General features: G+C 43.2%; 1 protein-coding gene across 3 annotated transcripts in view; it reads right to left on the reverse strand.

Moving 5' to 3' along the window:
* Positions 1-22386, reverse strand: part of LOC122644647 (ATP-dependent DNA helicase homolog RECG, chloroplastic) — a 133882-nt gene that overhangs the window by 67293 nt on the left and 44203 nt on the right. For all 3 annotated transcript variants that reach the window (XM_043838034.1, XM_043838036.1, XM_043838035.1), the window contains 2 exons: positions 13226-13457; positions 11188-11351 (listed from right to left, as the gene is read on the reverse strand). In XM_043838034.1, the coding sequence (XP_043693969.1) occupies positions 11188-11351; positions 13226-13457 (396 nt within the window). The remainder of the gene's footprint in view (positions 1-11187; positions 11352-13225; positions 13458-22386) is intronic.

Below are 22386 nucleotides of genomic sequence, written 5' to 3' on the forward strand. Positions count from 1 at the left end.
AAAGAAAGGCCTAACCCTATCATTAACTAATAAGTTAACCTAAATTGACTAGGAAAGTGAAATAATAAAGAAAACATACTCAAAATAGGACTCTAACTAAACTAATGAAGTAAATTCCGTTTTCTTACTTTCTATTCATATTTTAGGCTCATTAAATTGGCCAATTACAAATTAAACCCATGGGATCCAAGTCCCAATACATATATGACCCAACCCAAAGCTTATTTCCACTAAAATAAGCCCTAAGTGACTTATCTATATCATGGCGCCTTGACAACTAGTGTCACCTTGGTCTCCTGGGAGGGCGTTTTGGTTGCTTTGGTTGCCTTGTTAGTGTTACCTTGCATCCCGACCCCCTCTAACACCTTAGCTCATCTAGATGCCGTGACAACTATGGATACATTGTGGTTTCGATTTATAAAAATAAATGTGATATTCAAAGCTGTAATAACTATATAGAAATAAAGCTTATGAGCCATACATGAAATTATGGGAGAGAGTAATTGAAACCCATCTGAGACGAGAAACTAATTTTAGATATCCAATTTGGTTTTATGCTAGGAAGATCAACCACAGAAGCCATTTATTTGCTTAGGAGATTAATGGAAAGATTTAGAGAATGTTAGAAGGATCTCCATATGGTCTTTATTGACCATATGGCAATCTTTCTTGTGATGCTTGCATTTTAGCCAAGCAGACTCGAATAGTTTATCCCATTTCTGATAATAGAAATTTATCTCCTTTTGGTTTGATACATTCTGATGTTTGGAGCCCTGCCCGGTGTGTTTCTACTTCTGGCTTCCGGTGGTTTGTTACCTTCATTGACTGTTATAGTCGGACCACTTGGGTCTACTTGATACATAATAAGAGTGATGTTTTCCCCTGTTTTACCTTGTTTCATAAGATGGTTCAGACCCAATTCGATGCCAAAATAAAAATTCTTCGGTCTGACAATGGCAAAGAAAATATGGATGGTGCCTTTCGGTCATACTTGGATAAACATGGGATTCTACATCAGACCACTTGTGTGGATACTCCTGCCCAGAATGGAGTAGCTAAATGCAAGAACTGGCATTTACTCGAGGTAGCTCGATCTCTGATGTTTGCTATGGCTGTTCCTCCTCGTTTCTGGGGTGATGCAATCTTTACAGCCACTTACCTTATCAATTGGCTTCCTTCAAAAGTCTTAGGAGGTCGCTGCCCGTTGGATATACTGTTGGGTTCCTCAACCTTTGTTGTGCCCCCCAAAATATTTGGATGTGTGGTGTTTGCCCGAAACCACCATATTCACGGCAAGTTCGACCCAAAAGGGCTTCGGTGCATTTTTCTAGGCTACTCGGCTACTCAGAAGGGATACAAATGCTATCATCCTCCAACCAAAAAATTATTTGTTACCACGGTTTAAATCACCAGTACCTTTGCAGGGGGAGATTCCAAGTGATTCAGAGGTCCCAATGATTGTTCCTTTGGATGTTCATATACCTACTATAGAGGATTCTTCTGTGGAACTGGAAGATGGGATTACAAATCAGGAACAAGAAATGGGACTGCAACCAGTCCAGGGGAAGAAAAGTTTGAAGATCTATTCTCAGGGAACATCTTTTCCTTCTCAAGGACCTTTGTACAAAGAGAACACCACCACTGATCCTACTCAATCAGCACCTGCTCCGAGTCATCCCACTCACTCTCCTGGTAAGCTTCCTTCTGATCCTAGTCTAGATTTACCTATTGCTATTCTGAAACCAAAGTGGAGTTGTACACAACACCTAATTTCCAATTTTGTGTCCTACAACTCTCTAACTCCTTCTTTCCATGCCTTTGTGTCTTCATTATCCTCTGTTACTATTCCTAACAATTGGCAGGAAGCAGTAGCAGAACCAAAATGGAAAGATGCGATGAATGAAGAAATGCGTGCCCTAGAGAAAATCAGACCTGGGATTTGGTGATTCCTCCTCCAGGGAAGAAACCTGTTGGCTGCAAATGGGTCTTTGTTGTGAAGCACAAGTCCGACGGCTCAGTAGAAAGGTATAAAACAAGGTTGGTTGCCAAAGGGATCACTCAAACCCAAGGAATCGACTATCAAGAGACCTTTTCCTGTGGCAAAGATGAATACAGTGAGAGTCATCATTTCTTGTGCTATGAATCAAGGTTGGGATCTTCAACAACTTGATGTGAAGAATGCCTTCCTACATGGAGAGTTGGAAGAGGACGTCTATATGGAGATACCTCCTGGATTCGCCTCACCAAACACCCAGGGAAAGGTGTGTAAGTTGAAGAAGGCATTATACAGCTTAAAGCAGTCTCCCCGAGCCTAGTTTGGTCGCTTCCATAAAGCCATAGTTGCCAATGGATATAAGCAGAGCAATGCTGACCACACACTGTTTATTAAAAGAGTGGAACAGCATATCACTATTTTGATTGTCTATGTAGATGATATAGTGATTATCGGAAGTGATACACAAGAAATTCAAAAGCTGAAGACCTACTTAGGTACTGAGTTTGAGGTCAAAGACTTGGGCAGATTGCTGTATTTCTTGGGAATAGAGGTTGCCTATTCAGCCAAAGGTATATCACTTTCCCAGAGAAAGTATACTCTAAATTTATTGAATGACACTGCGATGCTTGGGTGTAAACCTGCCAATACACCTCTGGAACCCAACACACACTTGAAGAGTAAGGGAGGTATGTTATCAGAGATTGGTTGGGAGATTGATATATTTATCCTATACCCAACCAGATATTGCATTTGCAGTAAGTGTAGTCAGCCAATTTATGCATGATCCTCACTCTTCTCACTTGGAAGTAGCATACCAGATCCTAAGGTACCTGAAGTCCTCTCCTGGTAAAGAAGTCCTATATTCCTCACATAGTCATCTCCGAGTGGAAACTTATACTGATGCAGATTGGGCAAGCAGCCCTGATGATAGAAGGTCCACGTCTGGATATTGCACCTATGCTGGAGGTAACTTAACTACTTGGAGAAGCAAGAAGCAGGCAGTGGTAGCTCGGTCAAGTGCAGAAGCTAAGTTTAGAGCCATGGCACAAGGCATCTATGAACTTCTCTGTCTCAAGGGGCTTCTTCAAGATCTTGGAATGTCAGTTGATCTTCTCATGAGACTCTATTGCGACAGCAAATCTGCAATCAGCATTGCCCATAATCCAGTCCAACATAACCGCACCAAACATGTTGAGATTGATCGGCACTTTATCAAGGAGAAGCTGGAGCAAGGAGTCATTTGTATTCCGTTTGTTCAGTCTAGTGATCAAGTGGCTGATATTCTAACTAAGGGAATTGGTAGTAAATTATTTTGTTCTAATGTTAGCAAGTTGGGCATGTTTGACATGTATGCACCAACTTGAGGGGGAGTGTTGTAATATGGGTTCAGGGATAAAATGATCATAGGGGTAATATTATCCTTGTACCGATTCCAGAACATTGTTTCTCTTATTATAAATAAAGGACGGCTGTAGTTACTCAGACTTAAGCCATTATTCAAGGATTTCAACAGAATTATTGTATTCTCTGGAATACTAGAGGTCTTAACTCCTCTTCCAAACAATCTGAAGTCCTCTCCCGCATTAAGTCCCTCCATACCAAGATTTGCTGCCTCTGCCTCATTAAAACAAGAATTAAAGAGTCGAATGCTCAACATGATGTCTATACCATTGCCCCCTTTTGGTCGTTCATCTCCAACTAACCCCACCACCCCAATGGCCATCTTTGGTGCCTCTGAGACCCTACCATCCTTGATCTCCAGCTCCTCGCCTCTTCTTTCCAATTTCTCCACTCCAAAATTTCAGATTCCCTTGGAAAGTATCTGTTTCTATACCATTTAGAGCTCTAACTGCCCTTTCGAGAGATCCATTGTATTGCTCCTCAAGTGAGTCCTCTCCCCTGGGTCTTGGGAGGTGATTTCAATGTAATTCAATTTGAGCATGAAAAGGACTACCTCGTCTTTTGGATTCCTCGGTTGATGCTTTCAATAAGTGCCTTAAAGATATTACGATGAATGATAGGAGATGGTTCGGATTGAAATTCTCTTGGCATGATAAGAGAATTGGTTCTTCTAGGATTGCTTGTAAGCTTGACAGAGTTATGGTGAATGAGGCCTGGCTAACCTCTTTTCCTTCCTCTCATGCAAAATTTGATACCCCAAGTATATATGACCATAGTCCATAGCCCCATCACTGTCCTTATTCAGCCTAATATTTCCTTTGGCCCTAAGCCCTTTAAATATTTTGACATACGGTCCTCCCACCCTAACTTCCTGAACATTGTCTCTGAAAGTTAGGCTAAACTTGTTAGTCACCACTACCCCCCCCCCTCTCTTTTGCCCACAAAGCACTGGAATGTCAAATGTGCACTCGAGGAGTCGAGGGGTGGAACTCCTCCTCCTTGGTAACATCTCTTCTCTTGTCTCAGATTGTAAGGCCAAGCAGTCCGTAATTCAGATTAGTCTCCAATCGGATGTCCATAATGTCTCTTTGGATGAAGAAGAGAAATCTGTCTCCTTGAATCTCTTGTCCTTGATTGCCAAAGAGGAATGCTTTCTTAGGCAGATATCTCGCATTAAACGGTGGGAGTTTGGGGGTCCAAATTCTACTTATTTCCACAAATCCTTGAAGGCCCAAACCAATATCAACTCGATTGTTTCCCTTGAGTCTACAAATGGTCCCCCTCTCACTAAAGCAGATGAAATCAAGTCCGCCATATTGTGGATTACTTTGTGCAGATCTTTAGACCTACTGTCACTGTCTCTCCAGATCCTATTCCGAAAGACCTTCTCAATATATTCATTCCCCCCGCCTTGCCTCCATGCTACCCTTCAAGCTATCCCCTTTGAGGCTGAAATCCTAACTGCCATTCACTCTCACAAGGCTAACAGAGCCCCTAGTCCGGATGGGTTCAATATGAGGTTTATTCTACCTACTGGGATATTATCAAAATGGACCTTATCAAAGCCCTTCAAAGCTTATTTTTTAGCCCTACTCAAATCAAAGGAATTAACCACACTTTCCTCCGTCTCATCCCCAAGAAAGAGGGTGCCTCCTCTACGGCCAATTTTCGCCATATAGCCCTTTGCAACTTGCTTACAATTTCATTGCAAAAGTCCTGGCTAATAGGTTTAAGTTGGTGGTTGACTCCCTTGTTAGTGAAAACCAATCAGCTTTTGTCCCTGGTCATAATATCTCAGACAACATTCTCCTCTGTTGAGATTGTGAGAGGATTTGATAGAGAGAACCACTCCCTGACTGCCCTCATGAGTCATGAAGATTGATATCCACAAAGCTTTTGACACTTTGAGATGGGACTTTATAGTCAATGTCATGAACAAGATGTCCTTACCCCTGTCTTCACCAATTGAGAGGGCAGGCCTTGGTGCAATGGTAAGGTTGCTCCATTGTGTCCAAGCGGTCACGAGATCAAGTCTGGAAACAGCCTCTCAACGAAAGCAGGGGTAAGGCTGCATACATTATGACCCTCTCCAGACCCCGTAGTGGCAGGAGCCTCGTGCACTAGGTACGCCCTTTATTGCATTTCCTCCTCCCACTTCTCAGTGCTCGTCAATGGCATCCCTGTGGTGTACTTTGCCTCCTCTACCAGCATCCACCAGGGATGCCCCCTATCCCCTTACATTTTCACCTTAGCCCTTGAAGTCCTATCCAAAAATATCCCAATCCTATATGGACCAGTAGCTCATTATCCTTCTCCCTAAATGTAGGCCCTTAAAGCTTTCCCACCTTGCCTTTGTTGATGAGCTTATGCTTTTCCCCCAATCCTACATGTCTTGTTAGGCAATTTGAGTGTATGTTTGGGCTTTAACCTCTTTAAATCCTTCCTTTTCTTAGCTGGGGTTTCTGAAGAGGTTAAGACATGTGTACACGAGTTGACTGGTTTCTCTCTTGGTCTTCTTCCGATTAAATATCCTGGGTTGCCATTGATCTCCTCCAGATTGACCACCCACCACTGTACCCCCATGCTTGACGACCTTATGCCTAAGAGACTCCAACTTTGGAAGGGTAAGTTGCTATCTTATGCAGATCGTCTTGAGTTGATCAGATCGGCTCTTCAGTCCTCCTATATCTATTGGTCCGGCATCTTTGGTCTTCTTTAGGCAGTTATTGTGAAGCTTGAAGCTCTTATGTGCTCATTTCTCTGGAAAGGATCAAATTGCTCTAGATTCCTTCACCCCATCTCTTGGGTGGATTTAAATCCTCTCCAATTCCCCAATGGTGCAGTGCGGTGAAGCTCGGCACAATTGGATGTCGTGTGCCTGCCAGGTATCGACCTCTCCACCCCAAACTGCACCGCACTGCACTTTTAGGGAATTGGAGAGGATATTTTTCCCTGTTGGGCCTCTCCCTAAAGCTGAGGGAGGCTTGTGGCCAAGGCACATAAAAGATATCAACCCGGCTGGTATCCTCAAGTTGATTTGGAAGCTAGCAACTAAGAAGAAAAGTATTTGGGTTGGCTGGGTCTAATCTGAACATCTCCGTAAAGATTCTATTTGGACACCCCCCCCCATCTTTGCTGCTTCTTGGGTCTGGAGAAAGATTTTGGAGTTAAGGCCTCTAGCTTATGGTAGTATCACCTCTTTGATTGACGATTGTACTTCCACTATGCTTTAGCTGGACCACTGGCATCCTCCTTCATTCGGTGGGCGATCGTTAGCCATGGTCACTGACATTATTCAGGATGGTGTTTGGGCCCCTCCTAAGCCTACTACCTCCTTTTCCACCCAACTGGGTCCTATATGGTCTGCCCTCTTGGGTACCTATGGATGCCTGGTTGGAAGGAGAGACCTTGTCTCTTGGACTACCTCTCCTTCAAGTCTATTCAGCTTAAAGTCAGCTTGGGATCTTCTCAGAACTCGTGGCTTGGTTGTTCCTTGGCGCAATTTGGTTTGGTTCGAATTCCATATTCCGCCCCAAAGCTTCACAGATTCGCGGACCCGATCCTACTGCCCCAACGCAGGCTTTCTTCATTCAGAGGCACATAGTAGTCCCTCCTTCTTGCAACCTTTGTTGGAATGCCTAAGAAGACGTGGATAGCAGATAAGAGAATAATAATCTTCAATCTCCCCCTCACGTGTAGCATTACACGTGGACAAATGATGACCACCAATAATCAGCATCTCAAAGGAATAGTACTGTTTTACCCCAAAAAAAAAAGGAATAGTGCTGCAACAAGATCTCAATAAAATAATCTCCAATTCAACGTAGAAATAATCTTCATGCAAGTAAGATCCCAATAAATAATTTTCAATCTCCCCTCACAGTAGCAAATAATTATCACGCAAGTACCAATCTTAAAAAATTGGAACCACAAATTGATATAATCTGGCCCACCAAAGAAATCAGAGCAAAATATCCAATTGGGTTCGATGTGGACCCATCCAATTGGGTCCAATTGGATCAATGTATAATGGCAGTAGCAGTTTTGTGAATAACCATAAATTATTAGAGGTCACTTGGTAGGATAAAAGAACAAAGGACACAACTGGAATTTGTAATAATTCCCAAGAGACATACTTGAAAGCAAAATAAATTAAAGGAGAATAGGGTAAATCTGGAATAAACCAGAATTTCCAAGCGGTACAATGTAAGTAACAAAGAATGACACAAGCAAGGAGACTGTTTATGTTTTAGTGGGAAGGGTAGTTTTTGAATGAACTCAAAATAAAAGACTTAAAGTGATTACAAGGAGAAGAGGAAGGCAGAACTGGAAGGAGGGAATTGAACAAATAACCGGCAGTGCCTCTTCTACCCCAAACTTGATCAATGGCGGAAAACCAGCATGAGAGAAGAGGGTTAATACCAACCCACTTTCGAAACTGGAGGGAAATCCGGCGGAAACCAAGGGGATGACCAGGCCGTCTTCAACCCTCATCGCGAGAACCAAGGCATTGTTGTCTTCAGCAATAGAAAACTGAAGGTATGCTGGTATTCAGTAATTAAAATAACAACGTACCAGAGGTGGAAATCCTATTTGTAAACACCTCCAGATCAAGCCATTGTACCAGGAATCCAATCGACTCCAGCAGTAGTAATATATGGAACACCTCCAGCCCTTTTAGCAGCAGTCACAATATTCATCGAAGAAAACCAGAAAGATAGCAGCCGTAATCTCAATAGAGAAACCAGCGGTAGCGATACCAGAAAGAATTCCAGAAATATCTAGTGAAACAGAGGAAACCAGTATATAAATCAGTTGTAGCCGCAGAAGACATGCACAATAGCAACCAGCAGAAGCAAAATCAGAATAAAAACTTCAGAGTAGCAGAGTCAATCGATCAGGTATGATTCTTCATACAATACGTCAGTCTTCCAACATACCAATCCCATACGAAACCCTAGTTCTTCTTCTTCTATGAACTAGGGTTTAATTCTTCAAACTGGAAACCCAAGACAACTCTCAAAACGGCAATCACAGAGAGAAACAGGTATTGGTTACTGCTCTGATACCATGTTACAAAATCAACGAAGAACTAACCCAGAATCTATGGAGAAGAGTAGAGCAAGAGAGAAAGAGAGAGGAGAGAAAGGCAAAATCGGTGAGGTTAAACTCTCACCTCTTGATCATATATATCTCTTAGGAATACAACTTAGAATAGGAAACCAAATCAGACTTAAGATAGAAACCCAATCCTACTAAATAGGAAGCCTTCTTTATCTGATTTCAGACCCATTTCCCTCTGCAATCTTATTTATAAGTTCATTGACAAGATCCTTGCCAATAGGATCTAGGCGGTCATTCCCTCCCTTGTCAGCCCCAATTAATCGACCTTTATCTCAGGTCGTAGCATTGCGGACAATATCATTCTCTGCTCTGAGATTGTGAGAGGTTTTGACCGCAAATCTCACTCTCCAGCGGCTCTTTTAAAAATTGATCTTCACAAAGCTTTTGATTCCCTCCGTTGGGACTTCATTTGTGATGTGCTTTCCCAAATGGGCTTCCCCCCTGCTTTTGTTCGTTCGATTTATGCTTGCATCTCTTCCCCCTCCTTCTCGGTCCTTGTCAATGGCTCCCTCGCCGGTTTTTTTCACTCCAAAGTCGGCATCCGCCAAGATTGCCCCCTATCCCCCTTTCTTTTCTCCATTGCCCTGGAAGTCCTCTCTCGAAGCCTCCAATCCAAAACTGATCTCCGCCTCATCTCCCCTATTCCCAAATGCAAGCATATCAACCTCACCCACTTGGCCTTTGCAGATGACCTGATGATTTTCTCTAAGGCCTCCCACTCCTCTATCTCTGCCATTATGGATTCATTCCGTCTCTTTGAATCTCTCTCAGGTCTCCGCATCAGCCTCCTCAAATCCAAAAATTTTCTCTCTGGCATCCCTGACTCTGATAAAGAGACTCTCCTTCATCTGACTGGCTTCTCCATTGGTTCTCTTCCTGTTAAATATCTTGGCCTCCCTCTTATTCCTGCTAGGCTTTCGAGCCATCACTGCACTCCCATGCTTGACAACATCCATAAGCGTCTCCAGCTTTGGAAAGGGAAAATCCTACCTATAGGTTGGAAGACTTGAATGCATCCGTTCGGTCCTTCAAGCTTCCTATATCTATTGGACTGGTATCTTCAGTATCCCTAAAGCCACCATAAAGGCTATGGAACGCATCTTCTGTGCTTTCCTCTGGAAAGAGACTGACACCTCTAAATTCCTCCATTCCATCAGCTGGAAGTCTATCTGTCTCCCCAAATCTGAGGGAGGTCTAGGCATTTGTCGCATTCGTGAAACTAATACTGCGGGCATTCTCAAGCTTATTTGGAAAATTTCTTCCCATCAGGACTCCATCTGGGTCACCTGGGTCTACTCCCACCTCCTAAAGTCAGACTCCATCTGGACTGTCTCTACCCCTGCTGATTCCTCTTGGATCTGGCGCAAGATTCTCTCCCTCCGCCCCCTTGCCCTTCGTGGTATTTCCTCCTCCATTGCTAATGGTTCCGCCACTTCTCTTTGGCTCGACCCTTGGCACCCCTTGGGGGTCTTCTTTAATTTCTTTGGCCCCAGATCGATTTACTCCTTAGGTCTCCCAAAAGCTACCCATCTCTCCTCCCTTATTTGATTTGGCTCTTGGACCCCCCCTTCCCTCTCTCAACCCTGCTATCCTCTCCCAAATCTGGGCAACCCTTCCTCCTCTCCATTCTCCCCCCTCCCCTCAAGCGGATAAGGTTATTTGGCTCCCTTCCTCCAATGGTCACTTCTCCTCCAATTCAGCCTGGAATTTCACCAGAGACCCTAGCCCCACTATCCCTTGGCACAATTTAGTCTGGTTCAAAGGCCATATCCCTCGCCATAGCTTCACTGTTTGGAGAACCCTCAGACTTTGCCTGCCCACCCAAGCTTTCCTCATCCACCATAATATCCCTATACCCCCCCCTCTTGCAACCTTTGTTGGAATGGCCATGAAGACCTCCCTCACCTCTTCTTTGCTGGCCCATTCACCTCCCCCATCTGGAACAAAGCCCTTTCCTCGATCTGGCCTCGTAGCAGAAGAATCCTTGCCTTCGACCGAGAATGGCTCTGGCTGATCAGGACTTTCCGAGGGACCTCTATTTGTGACACTATTAGGAAGCTTGTTTTTGGCGTTGCTATTCACCATATTTGGATGGAAAGGAACCTCAAGAGATGAACTTCCAACTCTCAATCTTACAATTTGATTTGGAAACCCATCTCCTTCGATGTGTCCTCCAAGCTCAACTACATTCGTCATAGGCACTTTTTGGATACCCCTAGGAACAGGCATATTGTTGTTTCCTGGGGTCTTGATTTGCATCTTTTGCAGTCTACCACCTCTACGTAGGTCCAGTTGATTGCCCCCCCCCTCCCTTTCCCCTTCCTCTTCTTGTATTTTCCCCTCTTTTTCCCCTGCCCCCTCTTGGGGTTCGGTAATATATTTATTTACCAAAAAAAAAAAAAGAAACAAATCTCTAAAAGGGAATACGCAAGATGTAAAACTAAGTATGCATGACACATATGTACCCCCACGGCACATATGGTCATGTACCCCTTACAATATGGAATCGGTAAACTTTAACATTCCCCTTTCTCTTATATTGATACAGCACAAGTTTCACCAAAGAGACTGATTTGTCCTCTCATAATGATCAAAAGTTTCGTGGAGAATTTCTGATATACAAAAAGGTTGGGCATTCCAATATAAAATCGTTACAAGGTACAAACCTTGAAATGATGTCCCTCACAAGGGCCGGATTCATGCCTCCTTTAGAAGGGTACAGAGGATACGGCCTCACGTCTCCATGGATGTCTGGTTTCTTCTCATCTTCAAGTACGTCAATGTTATATTCTCTCATTTCATAATGATCTTTCTTAGGCATTATCCTGACCTAGATTTCAAAGAAAGATAAGAAATTATAGTGTCAAGTATGAAAAGGAAATGAAACATGAATAGTTCAAAGATAGCATCCTGATACAGATCTGTGATCATATATCCATTGAGTTATTTGTAATATAAATAGCATTTCATGCTTAGAGAATTCACTGACTTCAGGGAAGAGAAGGGAATATGTGAAAGCAAAAAAAATTTCTACCAAACAAAAAATATTCAAAAAAGTTTCTACAATTAAGAACTTGCATTACAAAATGATTAAATCCAGTTGCAATAGAGCAATAGTAATCTAAAAGTCAAGTGAACCAAATACTCTAAGAGGCCAAAACTTAATAGGGAGCAAGCTTTGACCTTTCTAACTCAAGTAAGGATTCACAGGCCTAGTTCTGTCCCCTTGTCCTTTCTTCATTTTTTTTATCAGAAATAGAAAAAATTAAATTAAATTAAAAACAGGAGATGACCTTCCAAGACCAGGCTAACTATTAGCTCTTAATAAAGGATGTGTTTGTGTGTGTTACATGTATGTTTGAATGCATGTAAATATGTGTGTGTATTGGAGCACTAGAGGACTCAATTACTTAATGAGAACAAATGATGGTGAATGATATTTTTTTTCCGCATATAATGCAAGTAATAAATCTTAAAATAACCCTTAAGCAGCTCCCAAAAATAGGGAAATTAACAATCAGATGGACAATTGTGAGCTTTATGAAATTCAATTGCAATATTTACTGGGTAAAATTACAAATATATACTAGCACATAAATCTAAAAAACGTCCCATAACTCTCTCCAATATGTAGTCTTCCCCTATCAGATATGTACCACTGAACTTTTATCCCATTCAACTGACAGTAGACATATTTCGTCGGAATTATAACAACAGATTATGCCAACACAACGTGTGCTTCATCATGGTCAGCCGCTACATCAAAGCTTTTGAAGGGTGTAATTTCTTCTGAGTCTTCTAACAGAGGTAAGAGAGAGTATAAAACACTGAAACATTTTTATACATTTTACAAGAAGCTTTAATTCTTGAAAAGATGTAGAGTCTCACTTGATCTATGAAATTATCAAGCAACAAAAAGAAATGGATTGGGCAGCACTTTTGGTGACCATGAGATTTTTAAGGAATCCTTCGATGTAGTTAGAGGGAGAACGGACAGTGGTTCAAGCACATCTGATTTTGGAGATAGTACGCATGTATGGAAACTTCCCTCTCCCTTGGAATTAAGCTCAATTTTGATTGGAATAGTAGGTGGAACATGGGTGACGCTGGGATAGGTGGAGTATTTCAAATCATGAAGGAAAGTCATGCAGGTTTGTTCCAATCTGATTGGTACTTCAGTAAAGCAGGTTTAGACACAATTAAGAAAAAAAGTAATGCTAGGAATAAACTTTTTGAGCTTTAAGCCTGGCAACAGTTCTAGCTTCCATTTCTCCAAGTTAAGAATAAAGTAGTGCTAGGAGGCCCCTATGGCCACCTATCTAGCCGACACCCCCCAACTGCAATGCACCCTGTGGCATCCCCTATTTCATAGCCTTTCCTTCAACGAACTTATTATTCCTCAGAGACCCAATCAAGTTCAACAGTCCTCTTAATGGCTGACCTTGGCATCCCCTCAACATTTTTGGTTAGATTGTAAGAATATTCACCACCACAGTCACCAATCCTGCATAGTTTTGAAAACTAGAAGAAGAAACAGATCACATGAACTATAATGAATCTAATAGATGTTATATTACAGGGATTTCCTCCCAAGCATAAACTCAGCACCATCAAGAACTAGAAAAACAGGTTTTTCCTCCAATGATTTCCTCAATTCAACACTATAAGACTGCCTAGGCAGAAATGAAAGGAAAGCATACCCACCTTACCACTAACACATACAAGATCTCCTTCTTGGTGCTTGGACTGAAGACAAAGAAGAAAATTTCGATTTGTAAAACGGGCACCTTTGTAAAACTTCTTTAAATGCAGATAGATCTTCTTTCCCTCGCCAATAAGATCATCACTATTAGGTTCAGAACTTACTTCACTAGTTGCCATCTCACAAACCACAACAACCTCAAGGAAAGAGAATGCTGCGCCAGCTTTGATCCCTCTACAGAAAAAAAAAAACAATACTTCTTAAAATTCAACCTATATGTGGCTTCATTAGAATAATAAATAATCTCTTTGAGGATCTACTAGGAATACAATTACTGGAATATACAAACTAAAGCGAATATATAGGATGAAGTAAGCAATCACTAGTCATTTTGGCATGCAAACCATACCAAGCAAGTCATGACTATTGAATACCAATCTGGAACCAGATGCACACCTCATTTACCAAAACCTTTAAACTCTTCAAATCTCCACCAGGAGGAAGGTAAAACCAACAACTATCCTGATCAACTATATTGCAGGCTTACCATTGCAATATACTCCCCAAGGATCCAAAACAAGGTTTAGGTAATTAAAAGAAAAAGAACAGAGGTGACACTGCTGCTGAACCTTTTTAGATACTGCTTCGAGCAAGGTTTTAAAGGTTAGCCAATACCGAGTCAGATCGCCCCAGATCAAGAATTAGTTGAGGCTGCATAAATTTTCCATAAAGGATGGAGAGTCACAATTGCAATCAGCCGATCAGACTAATCCAACCCAACAATAAGAGGATGGAAACAGAGCACTTTTGGGCTTTCTTTCCATTTCTATTGCCTTCTTCTTCTTTCATTCTTTTTTTTTCCCCTTCTTTTTTTTTTTTTTTTTTTTTTTTTTGGGTGGGGGGAATTTCTTCCCAAAGAGTTAGATCTGAGAATCCCATAAAAGGTTCGTTTACTTTTTTAGGCACCCAAAAAGATATCCTTCAATGATTTATAACGGAAATCAATCAAATCATATACAGCCTAGAATCAAAAAGTTAACACAAAAAAAGTGCTCTACAAGATATACAAACAGAAAATATCTGCTTATATGAGATCACAGCAAAGACTACCAGTTGTCCTTGTGCTCCTGGACATTGATGCCTTCAAAAGCTTTAGATACAAACACTCATTCAACCAAAAACTGACCAACATCAAGCCAAAGTCAGGATAGATTTATTCTTTTGGCCAGAACGATTTCTTCTTTCCAAAGGACCTAGCAGATAGAATAGGAGAGTAAAAGGCCAAAGAATGGCAGCTTTTGGGGAAAACTGAATATCAGGTCAGTAAGGAAAAGTATGTTTCACGTGTTGGGTTGGGAGGGGGGCCACCTTGGCCAAACAAACCCAAGAAATGGTTCCACAAGAACAGAGCAACATTTCATTCCAAGAATCCTTATAACAAAGGTAACACTTGCTGGCCAAAAAGGATAGCGCAAACACAGCAACACATCGAGAGATCTAAACTATTAAAAATGCAAGCCCAATCAGCAAACTCTGATTCAGTATCACAGTGAAAATTAAAGTATGAGAGAGTGAACTGCAATAAGGGTCTCATCCTCAGAGGGGATGGCCCTAAGAGAGCTGGTGAAGGAACCAGAGATGAATTTGTTAAGCAGGCCCCCAGGGATGGGATCCATAGAGCAGCGATATACGGTAGGAACAACTGCTTAAAGTAGCTAACAGCCTCTGCCTTAATGCCAACAACAGAGGAAATAGAGGAGCCATCTCTAGACAGAAGCATGGGAATGGAGTTGCAATTGGTTCTAACTTTCATGGATCTGTGGAAATATGCAGCATTGGAGTCGCCAAGTTCCAACCATTTGACATTGAACTTTTACCTTAAGAAGCTCTCCTCTTGAGCAACTAGATTAATAAGCTCCAAGGAAAAGATTTCTCTTCTTTAGCCAGAGGAGCATTAAGCATATCTGATTGCAATTTCAACAAGAAATCTGTAAGCTTGGACCTACAGTCAGAAACCGAGGAGGAAATGTTTCCAAAGGTGAAGGAATTCCAATCTTTAAGGGCTGTTTTGACCTTTCAAAGTTTCCAGGGATGGGATCCATAGAGCAGCAATATACAGTTGGAACAACTGCTTAAAGCAGCTAACAGCCTCTGCCTTAATGCCAACAACAGAGGAAGTAGAGGAGCCATCCCTAGACAGAAGCATGGGAATGGAGTTGCAATTGGTTCTAACTTTCATGGATCTGTGGAAATATGCAGTGTTGGAGTCGCCAAGTTCCAACCATTTGACCTTGGACTTTTACCTTAAGAAGCTCTCCTCTTGAGCAACAAGATTAATAAGCTCCAAGGAAAAGATTTCTCTTCTTTAGCCAGAGGGGCATTAAGCATGTCTGATTGCAATTTCAACAAGATATCTGTAAGCTTGGACCTACAGTCAGAAACCGAGGAGGAAATGTTTCCAAAGGTGAAGGAATTCCAATCTTTAAGGGCTGTTTTGACATTTCAAAGTTTCCTGGCAAAGGAAATAAGGGGGTGGATGGGGCATAGACTGGCTTGGCCCAAGCGGTTTAGGACAATGGGAAATCAGAATGGGAGGACCATATTTAAAAAATTTGAAGGGTTTAACGCCGAAGGAGATATAGCCACATAGGGATGAATGAGAATAGAGATGGGGCTATGGTCAAAGATCCCTGGGGGTTCGAATGTAACATGGGAGGAGGGAAAGTGAACAACCAGGCTTCATTAACCAGAACTCTATCCAGCTCACAAGCAATTCTGGAATCACCACATCTCTTATTGTGCCAAGTAAATTTCAGACCGGACCATCTTAAGTCATTCATGCCAATCTCATCCAGACAGCCAATTGAAGGCTTTGACTGAAGAGGCATCTAAAGGATCACCACCCTTCTTCTCATGACCAAATCGGACCACATTGAAGTCATCCCCCAGACCCTAAGGGAGGGTCCCAACCTGTAAAGCAATGCACCGGAGATCTCCCCACAGGGTGGCTCTTTCAAAGGGGCAATTTGAGGCATAGATGGCGGTGAAGTAAAAGTTGGAATGCCCATGAGCATTAGAAACTTGAAGATGCATGAATTGGGAGGTTGAGGACAGCAAGGAAAACTGGATGTTTGAGGAGTCCTAGAGAAGCCAAAGACGGCCATATGGGTAGTGGTGATAGTTGGAACAGAAGGACCAAGAAGGAGCAATAGAGGAGGCAATGTGGGCAGCATTCGACTCTTTAACTCTGCTTTCTATAACGCAGCAGAAGGATGTGCGATACTACTTGATACCAGACCACAATTTAGTTAGTTTAGAGGAGTAATTAAGGCCTCTAGTGTTTCAAATGAGACCCTGATTCATTGGGAAGGAAGGGGGAGTGCTTCAAAAGCTCCAGAGGGGAGCGGCTGGGCTGTGGAAGGCGGAAGGAGGAGGGGTGGCTCTTATGCCACCGGAGATAGGCACAAAAAGGGGGAAGGGAGGTAGCAAGAGGGGGGTAGGGGAGCAGCAGTGGAGGCTGGAGGGAAGAGGGTGGGAGGAGGTTGCAGCGTAGGGGAAGGGGAGAGCAATTCCCCAATGGGTGGAGAAGCTGGACCCAAAGAGATTTTCGGGTCGGAATCCACGCCCGCAAGCGAATGAAAAGGGGAGTAGGGAGGACTGCCTGAGCAAGAAGGATGGGGGCTCGGCCTGAGGGATGGGAGTAAGGTTTACATTGTAGGGCTGGTTGTTTTTGGGTGGAACGGACCAAGGAGATGGGCGTGGTTGGGAAACGAGGCCAGAGATTGGATTAGACCATGGAGGTGAGTTAACATGGTGGATAATGGGCTTAAGGGAGGAGTCAGCCCAACAAGGAAGGACAAGGACGCTGGTTAGAACTTAGAAGTAGTGGCTAACCCCACCGATAATAAAAAATCTGGAAGGCGCAAAAGGGGGGGTAAAAGAAGATCTTCATCTAGACGAGGTTGCAGGAGGAACCATCAGGAAGGAGTTCAAAAGCTGGAGAGAGGATCTACACCCAGGCAAGGAGGATACGTGGTCTGGCGAGACAGAGGGAAGAAAGGTTGGGGTTGGCTCAGGTAGCGGGCTTCCAGAGGAGGCAGAGTGGAGATGGCTACTAATCGGGGGGACAGCAGGCAGGGACTAGCAATCCCTCACCATCAAGGTGCAGAAAAGAGTACAGATTCCTACCGTTGGTCCTTGTAGGGAAGTGGACCATCGGTCGGTGTAGAGGAACAGCGGCATGCCCTAGTGAAGAGCCTGAAGCTGGCTTCTCACAGAGGCGAGTTCGACAGTGGCGGCGACTCCTGCCCCTACCCCAACTGGGGGAGCAAAGGCCATCAGCAGCAAAGAGACCCAGATGAAGAAAAGAGGGAGGCAAAGGGGGATAGATGGTATGGCCGTGGGGGTGCTTATTGTTGGTAGAAGTGTTGTTAAGATGGGTGGAAATGCCAACCAGTTGGGTGGGGGAAGAAGGGAAAGGAGGGAGAGGGGATAATGCACTTGGTGCCGGGGTTAGAGATAAGAAGGGGGAGGGAGATTGGTGGTATTAGTGCCGGGGGGAGCAATTGTTGGATGGGTGCCCAAATGTCTTACAGAACTGACAGTTGGGTGGAAGCTATTCATAACTAACCTCCTTTTTTAAGAAAAATCCTTCGTCGTCAGCATAGGTGATGTAGTTTGAGGGAGGCTCTTCAGCTGAAATCTCGATACAAATTCTGGCGTAGCTCAGTCGATCCATCTTATTGGTTCTCCATTACTGGATCTGTTATTGGGTGTTTCTAAGAAGGCGAAGGGTTAGGAACTCATTATTGAAGTTCCATTCAATTTGGAAGATTGAAGAGAGAGTTCGATCAATTTTCTATAACCTGGTTCTATTGTGACTGGTTGGCGGCTGCTGTTCCTGTTACAAGGTTGAAGATGATATCTTTTCCTATTTACAACTAAGAACAGTTACTATTTATATTACACAAAAGGCCATCTTCTTCAAAGTTCCTACTGTTTTACCCCATACCTGTTTAAAATTCCAGAATCATCCTTTTCCCAAAAATTTTTTTTTTGGTAAATGAATATAATACCGAACCCCAAGCAGGGAAGAGAGAACCAATACACAAAAGGGGAAAGAAAAGAAGGGGGGAGGGGAAAGGCACGACCAACCAGCCTATATAGAGGAGGAAGGCCGCAACAGGGCAATATCAAGGCCCCAAAAAGTCAAAATGTGCCTGTTCCTAAGGGTGTCCATGGAGTGCCTCTGTCGGATACAGCTGAACTTGGAAGACACATCGAAGGAGATGGCTTTCCAAATCACGTCAAAGGATCTAGAATTGGAAGTCCATCTCCTGAGGTTTCTTTCCATTCAGATATAGTTAATTGCAGCGCTAAAAACTAGCTTTCTAATAGTGTCACTGTGGACAGATTTAAAATTAGGGAAAGCTTGGATGATCTATTCATCCCAAGCACTCTTTATTTATAAGAGTAATAAAACAGTAAACATCTGTACGGTAGCAATGTGAGACAACAACATAATACAAAACTAATAAAATAACAAAGAAAAGAGGTCCAGAATTCCCCCCCAGTATTCTGGCCATATATCTAACACTCCCTCTCAAGTTGGAGCATATATATCATGCATGCCCAACTTGACTAAGATAGGATGAAACAACTTGCTACTCAGTCCCTTAGTGAACACATCAGCCAGTTGATCAGTAGACTTCACGAAGGGAACACAAATGAGGCCGGCTTCAAGCTTCTCCTTGATGAAATGTCGGTCAACCTCCCTGTGTTTAGTACGATCATGCTGGACAGGGTTATGAGCAATGCTAATGGCTGCTTTATTGTCACAATTAAGCATCATGGGAAGATGGACAGCAACACCGATATCCTCCAATAATCCTTTAAGCCACAGAAGTTCACAAATTCCTTGGGCCATCGCACGAAACTTGGCTTCAGCACTGGACCTTGCCACAACATTCTGCTTCTTGCAACGCCATGTAACAAGGTTCCCACCCACAAAAGAACAGTAACCAGAGATAGATTTCCTGTCAGGAGAACCAGCCCAATCGGCATCAATATAGGCTTCAATCTTAAGGTGACCCGTGGGAGATAGAAGGATTCCCTTTCCTGGAGCAGACTTCAAATACCTCAAAATACGACAGACTGCATCCATATGAGAGGAATAGGGATCGTGCATGAACTGGCTCACCAAACTCACAGCAATTGCAATGTCAAGTCGTGTGTGAGAAAGGTAGATTAACTTGCCCACTAACCGCTGATAAAAACCCTTGTCAACAGACTTACCCTCTTTCTCCCTAAGTTTTGTAGTAGCTTCCATAGGAGTATCTAAAAGATGACAGCCTAGCAGCCCTGTTTCAGTCAATAGATCAAGGACATATTTTCATTGAGAAAGAAAGATGCCCTTTGAAGAGCGAGCAACTTCTATCCGTAGAAAATATTTCAGAGGACCAAGATCTTTAACCTCAAACTCATGGCCAAGGAGGAGCTTCAAATCCCTGATAGCATCACCATCATTACCAGTGACCACAATATCATCTACATAGACTATGAGAAGAGTTACCTTGTCACCAACTCGTCTGATAAACAAAGTGTGATCAGCATTACTCTGCCTATAACCTGCTGAAATCATAGCCTTGTGAAATCGCCAAACCATGCCCTAGGTGACTATTTCAGCCCTTAAAGTGCACGCTTCGCTACGAGACCTTGCCCTTGGTCTGTCATCAGAGAAGCCTGGTGGAATGTCCATATATACCTCCTCCTCAAACTCCCCATGGAGGAAGGCATTCTTTACATCTAACTGTTGAAGATCCCACCCAAGATTTACAGCACAAGATAATAGCACCCGGACAGTGTTGAGCTTCGCCACTGGTGCAAAGGTCTCCTGATAGTCAACTCCATAAGTTTGAGTGAACCCCTTTGCAACCAAACGTGTCTTATATCGATCCACAGAACCATCAGCCTTCTGTTTGACCACAAAGACCCATCTACATCCAACTGGTTTCTTTCCCGGAGGAAGAGTCACAAGCTCCCATGTATTATTTTTATATAGTGCTCTCATTTCTTCCAACATTGCTGCCTTCCACTTTCCATCTGTAGATGCTTCCCGCCAAGTTTTAGGAATCGAAACAGAAGAAAGAGAAGATACTAAAGCACGAAAAGATGGAGAAAGAGAACTATAAGAAACAACACGAGATATGGGATGTAAAGTACAAGTCCTAGTACCTTTGCGGTGAGCAATAGGTAGGTCGGAAGAAGAGGGATTACCAAGAGATGGAGGATCTGGATCTGGAGCAGGCAATTGGATGGGTGTTGGTGCTAAAGTGGATTGCAACCACCCTCTGTTGGTTCTGCCCCTTGTGTAGGTGAGTATGTTGGAATTATTAATTCTCCTCTAAAATTCACCAATAGTTCTCTGGACTGGAGTCAGCTCCCCCTGAATAGGAACATTAACAACACTATTGTCGATGGTCTCCCCCTGTAAAGGATTCCCATTAGGTGAGGGAGGAACAGCCGGAGGAGGTTGGACATCATCCAAAGGAGGTTGGGCAGCAGTCAAAGGAGGTTGGGCAGCAGCCGTGGGTGCCGTCAAAGGAGGTTGGGCAGCAGCCGTGGATGGTGGTAAAGGAGGCTGGACAGCAGCTAGAGGAACCTCTAGTGGAGGAATCTCAAAGGGCACATCTTCACTAGAACTCTCCCCGTGAAGAAGTAATGAAGAATAATAAGAAAGGGTCTCATGGAAAACAACATCCATACTCACCAAGGTACGACGGGAAGGGGGATGGTAACACTTATAACCTTTCTGGGTTGGAGAATAACCCAAGAAAATACAACGGAGCCCACGAGGCTCAAGCTTGCTTGGAGATCTGGTATCCCTAGCATAACACACACACCCAAATACTTTGGGAGGGACAATAAAGGAGGAATGGCCCAGTAAAATATCAGAGGGGGTACGGGAATTAAGAACCCGAGAAGGGAGCCTATTGATGAGATAGGCGGCAGTGAGAACCGCATCCCCCCCAATATTGAGAAGGAACATTCCTCGCAAACATCAAAGCCCGGGCCATTTCCAATAAGTGGCGGTTTTTTTTTTCCGCCACACCATTCTGGGCAAGGGTATCAACACAACTAGTTTGGTGAATAATGTCATGATCAGCCAAATATTTTTGAAATTGTGATTCAGTAAACTCGGTTCCATTATCACTTCTCAATATTTGGAGAGTAGCCTGGAACTGAGTTTGAATCATCTTATGAAAATGCTGAAAACATAAGAAAACCTGATTTTTAGTGTGCAAAAGATATACCCAAGTGTTCCGAGAATGACAATCAATAAAAGAGACAAACCAGCGATGACCAAAAATAGAGGGCTTGCGACTAGGGCCCCAAACATCAGAATGTACCAAATTAAAACAAGAACAACTCCTTTTATTTGAAATAGGATAAGTTGAACGTGTCTGTTTGGCCAGAACACAAGCCTCACCCAAAAAGTCATCCTTAGTATGTAGGGTGACCAAACTAGGAAACAAATGAGCTAAAATTCCTACAGAGGGATGACCTAACCGAGAGTACCACTGGTAAAGTTCAGAAGAGACCAAGGAGTTCTGATGCAGCGGAGAAGGCAATGGTGGTGGAGAGAAGCGACCGTCATCAAGCAAGTACAGGCCACCATGCACTTTACCCAATCCAATCGTCTTCCCAGAGTCCAGATCCTGATACACATAATGAAATGGAAAAAAAGTGACTTTGCAGTTAATATCACAAGTAATACTACTAATGGAAAAAAGGTTAGTAGTAAAATTAGGAATATATAAAACAGAAGGCAAGGGAAGAGAGGAAGTGCAGTTGATGAGTCCTTTATCAGATATTGAAGAAAGGGACCCATCAGCCACTTTGACCTTATCTTTCCCAGAAGTGGGAAAATATCTGTGAAATAGACTAGAGGAACCGGTCATATGATCTGTAGCTCCAGAATCTATGATCCAAGGATGGGAAGCCATAGAAGCACAATGACCTACAAATGGAATACCTGACCGGGCAAAGTGTGAACCTGAAGGAGCTGAGGAATTGGCAGTAGCTGATGTAGAGGCAGCAGCAGCGGAAGTCCTGAGCATACGTAGGAGGGCCTGCAGATCATCCTAGGATAGACCAGTGTCAG

The sequence above is a fragment of the Telopea speciosissima genome, chromosome 11 (assembly GCF_018873765.1).
Source record: "Telopea speciosissima isolate NSW1024214 ecotype Mountain lineage chromosome 11, Tspe_v1, whole genome shotgun sequence".
NCBI classification, from domain to species: domain Eukaryota; kingdom Viridiplantae; phylum Streptophyta; class Magnoliopsida; order Proteales; family Proteaceae; genus Telopea; species Telopea speciosissima.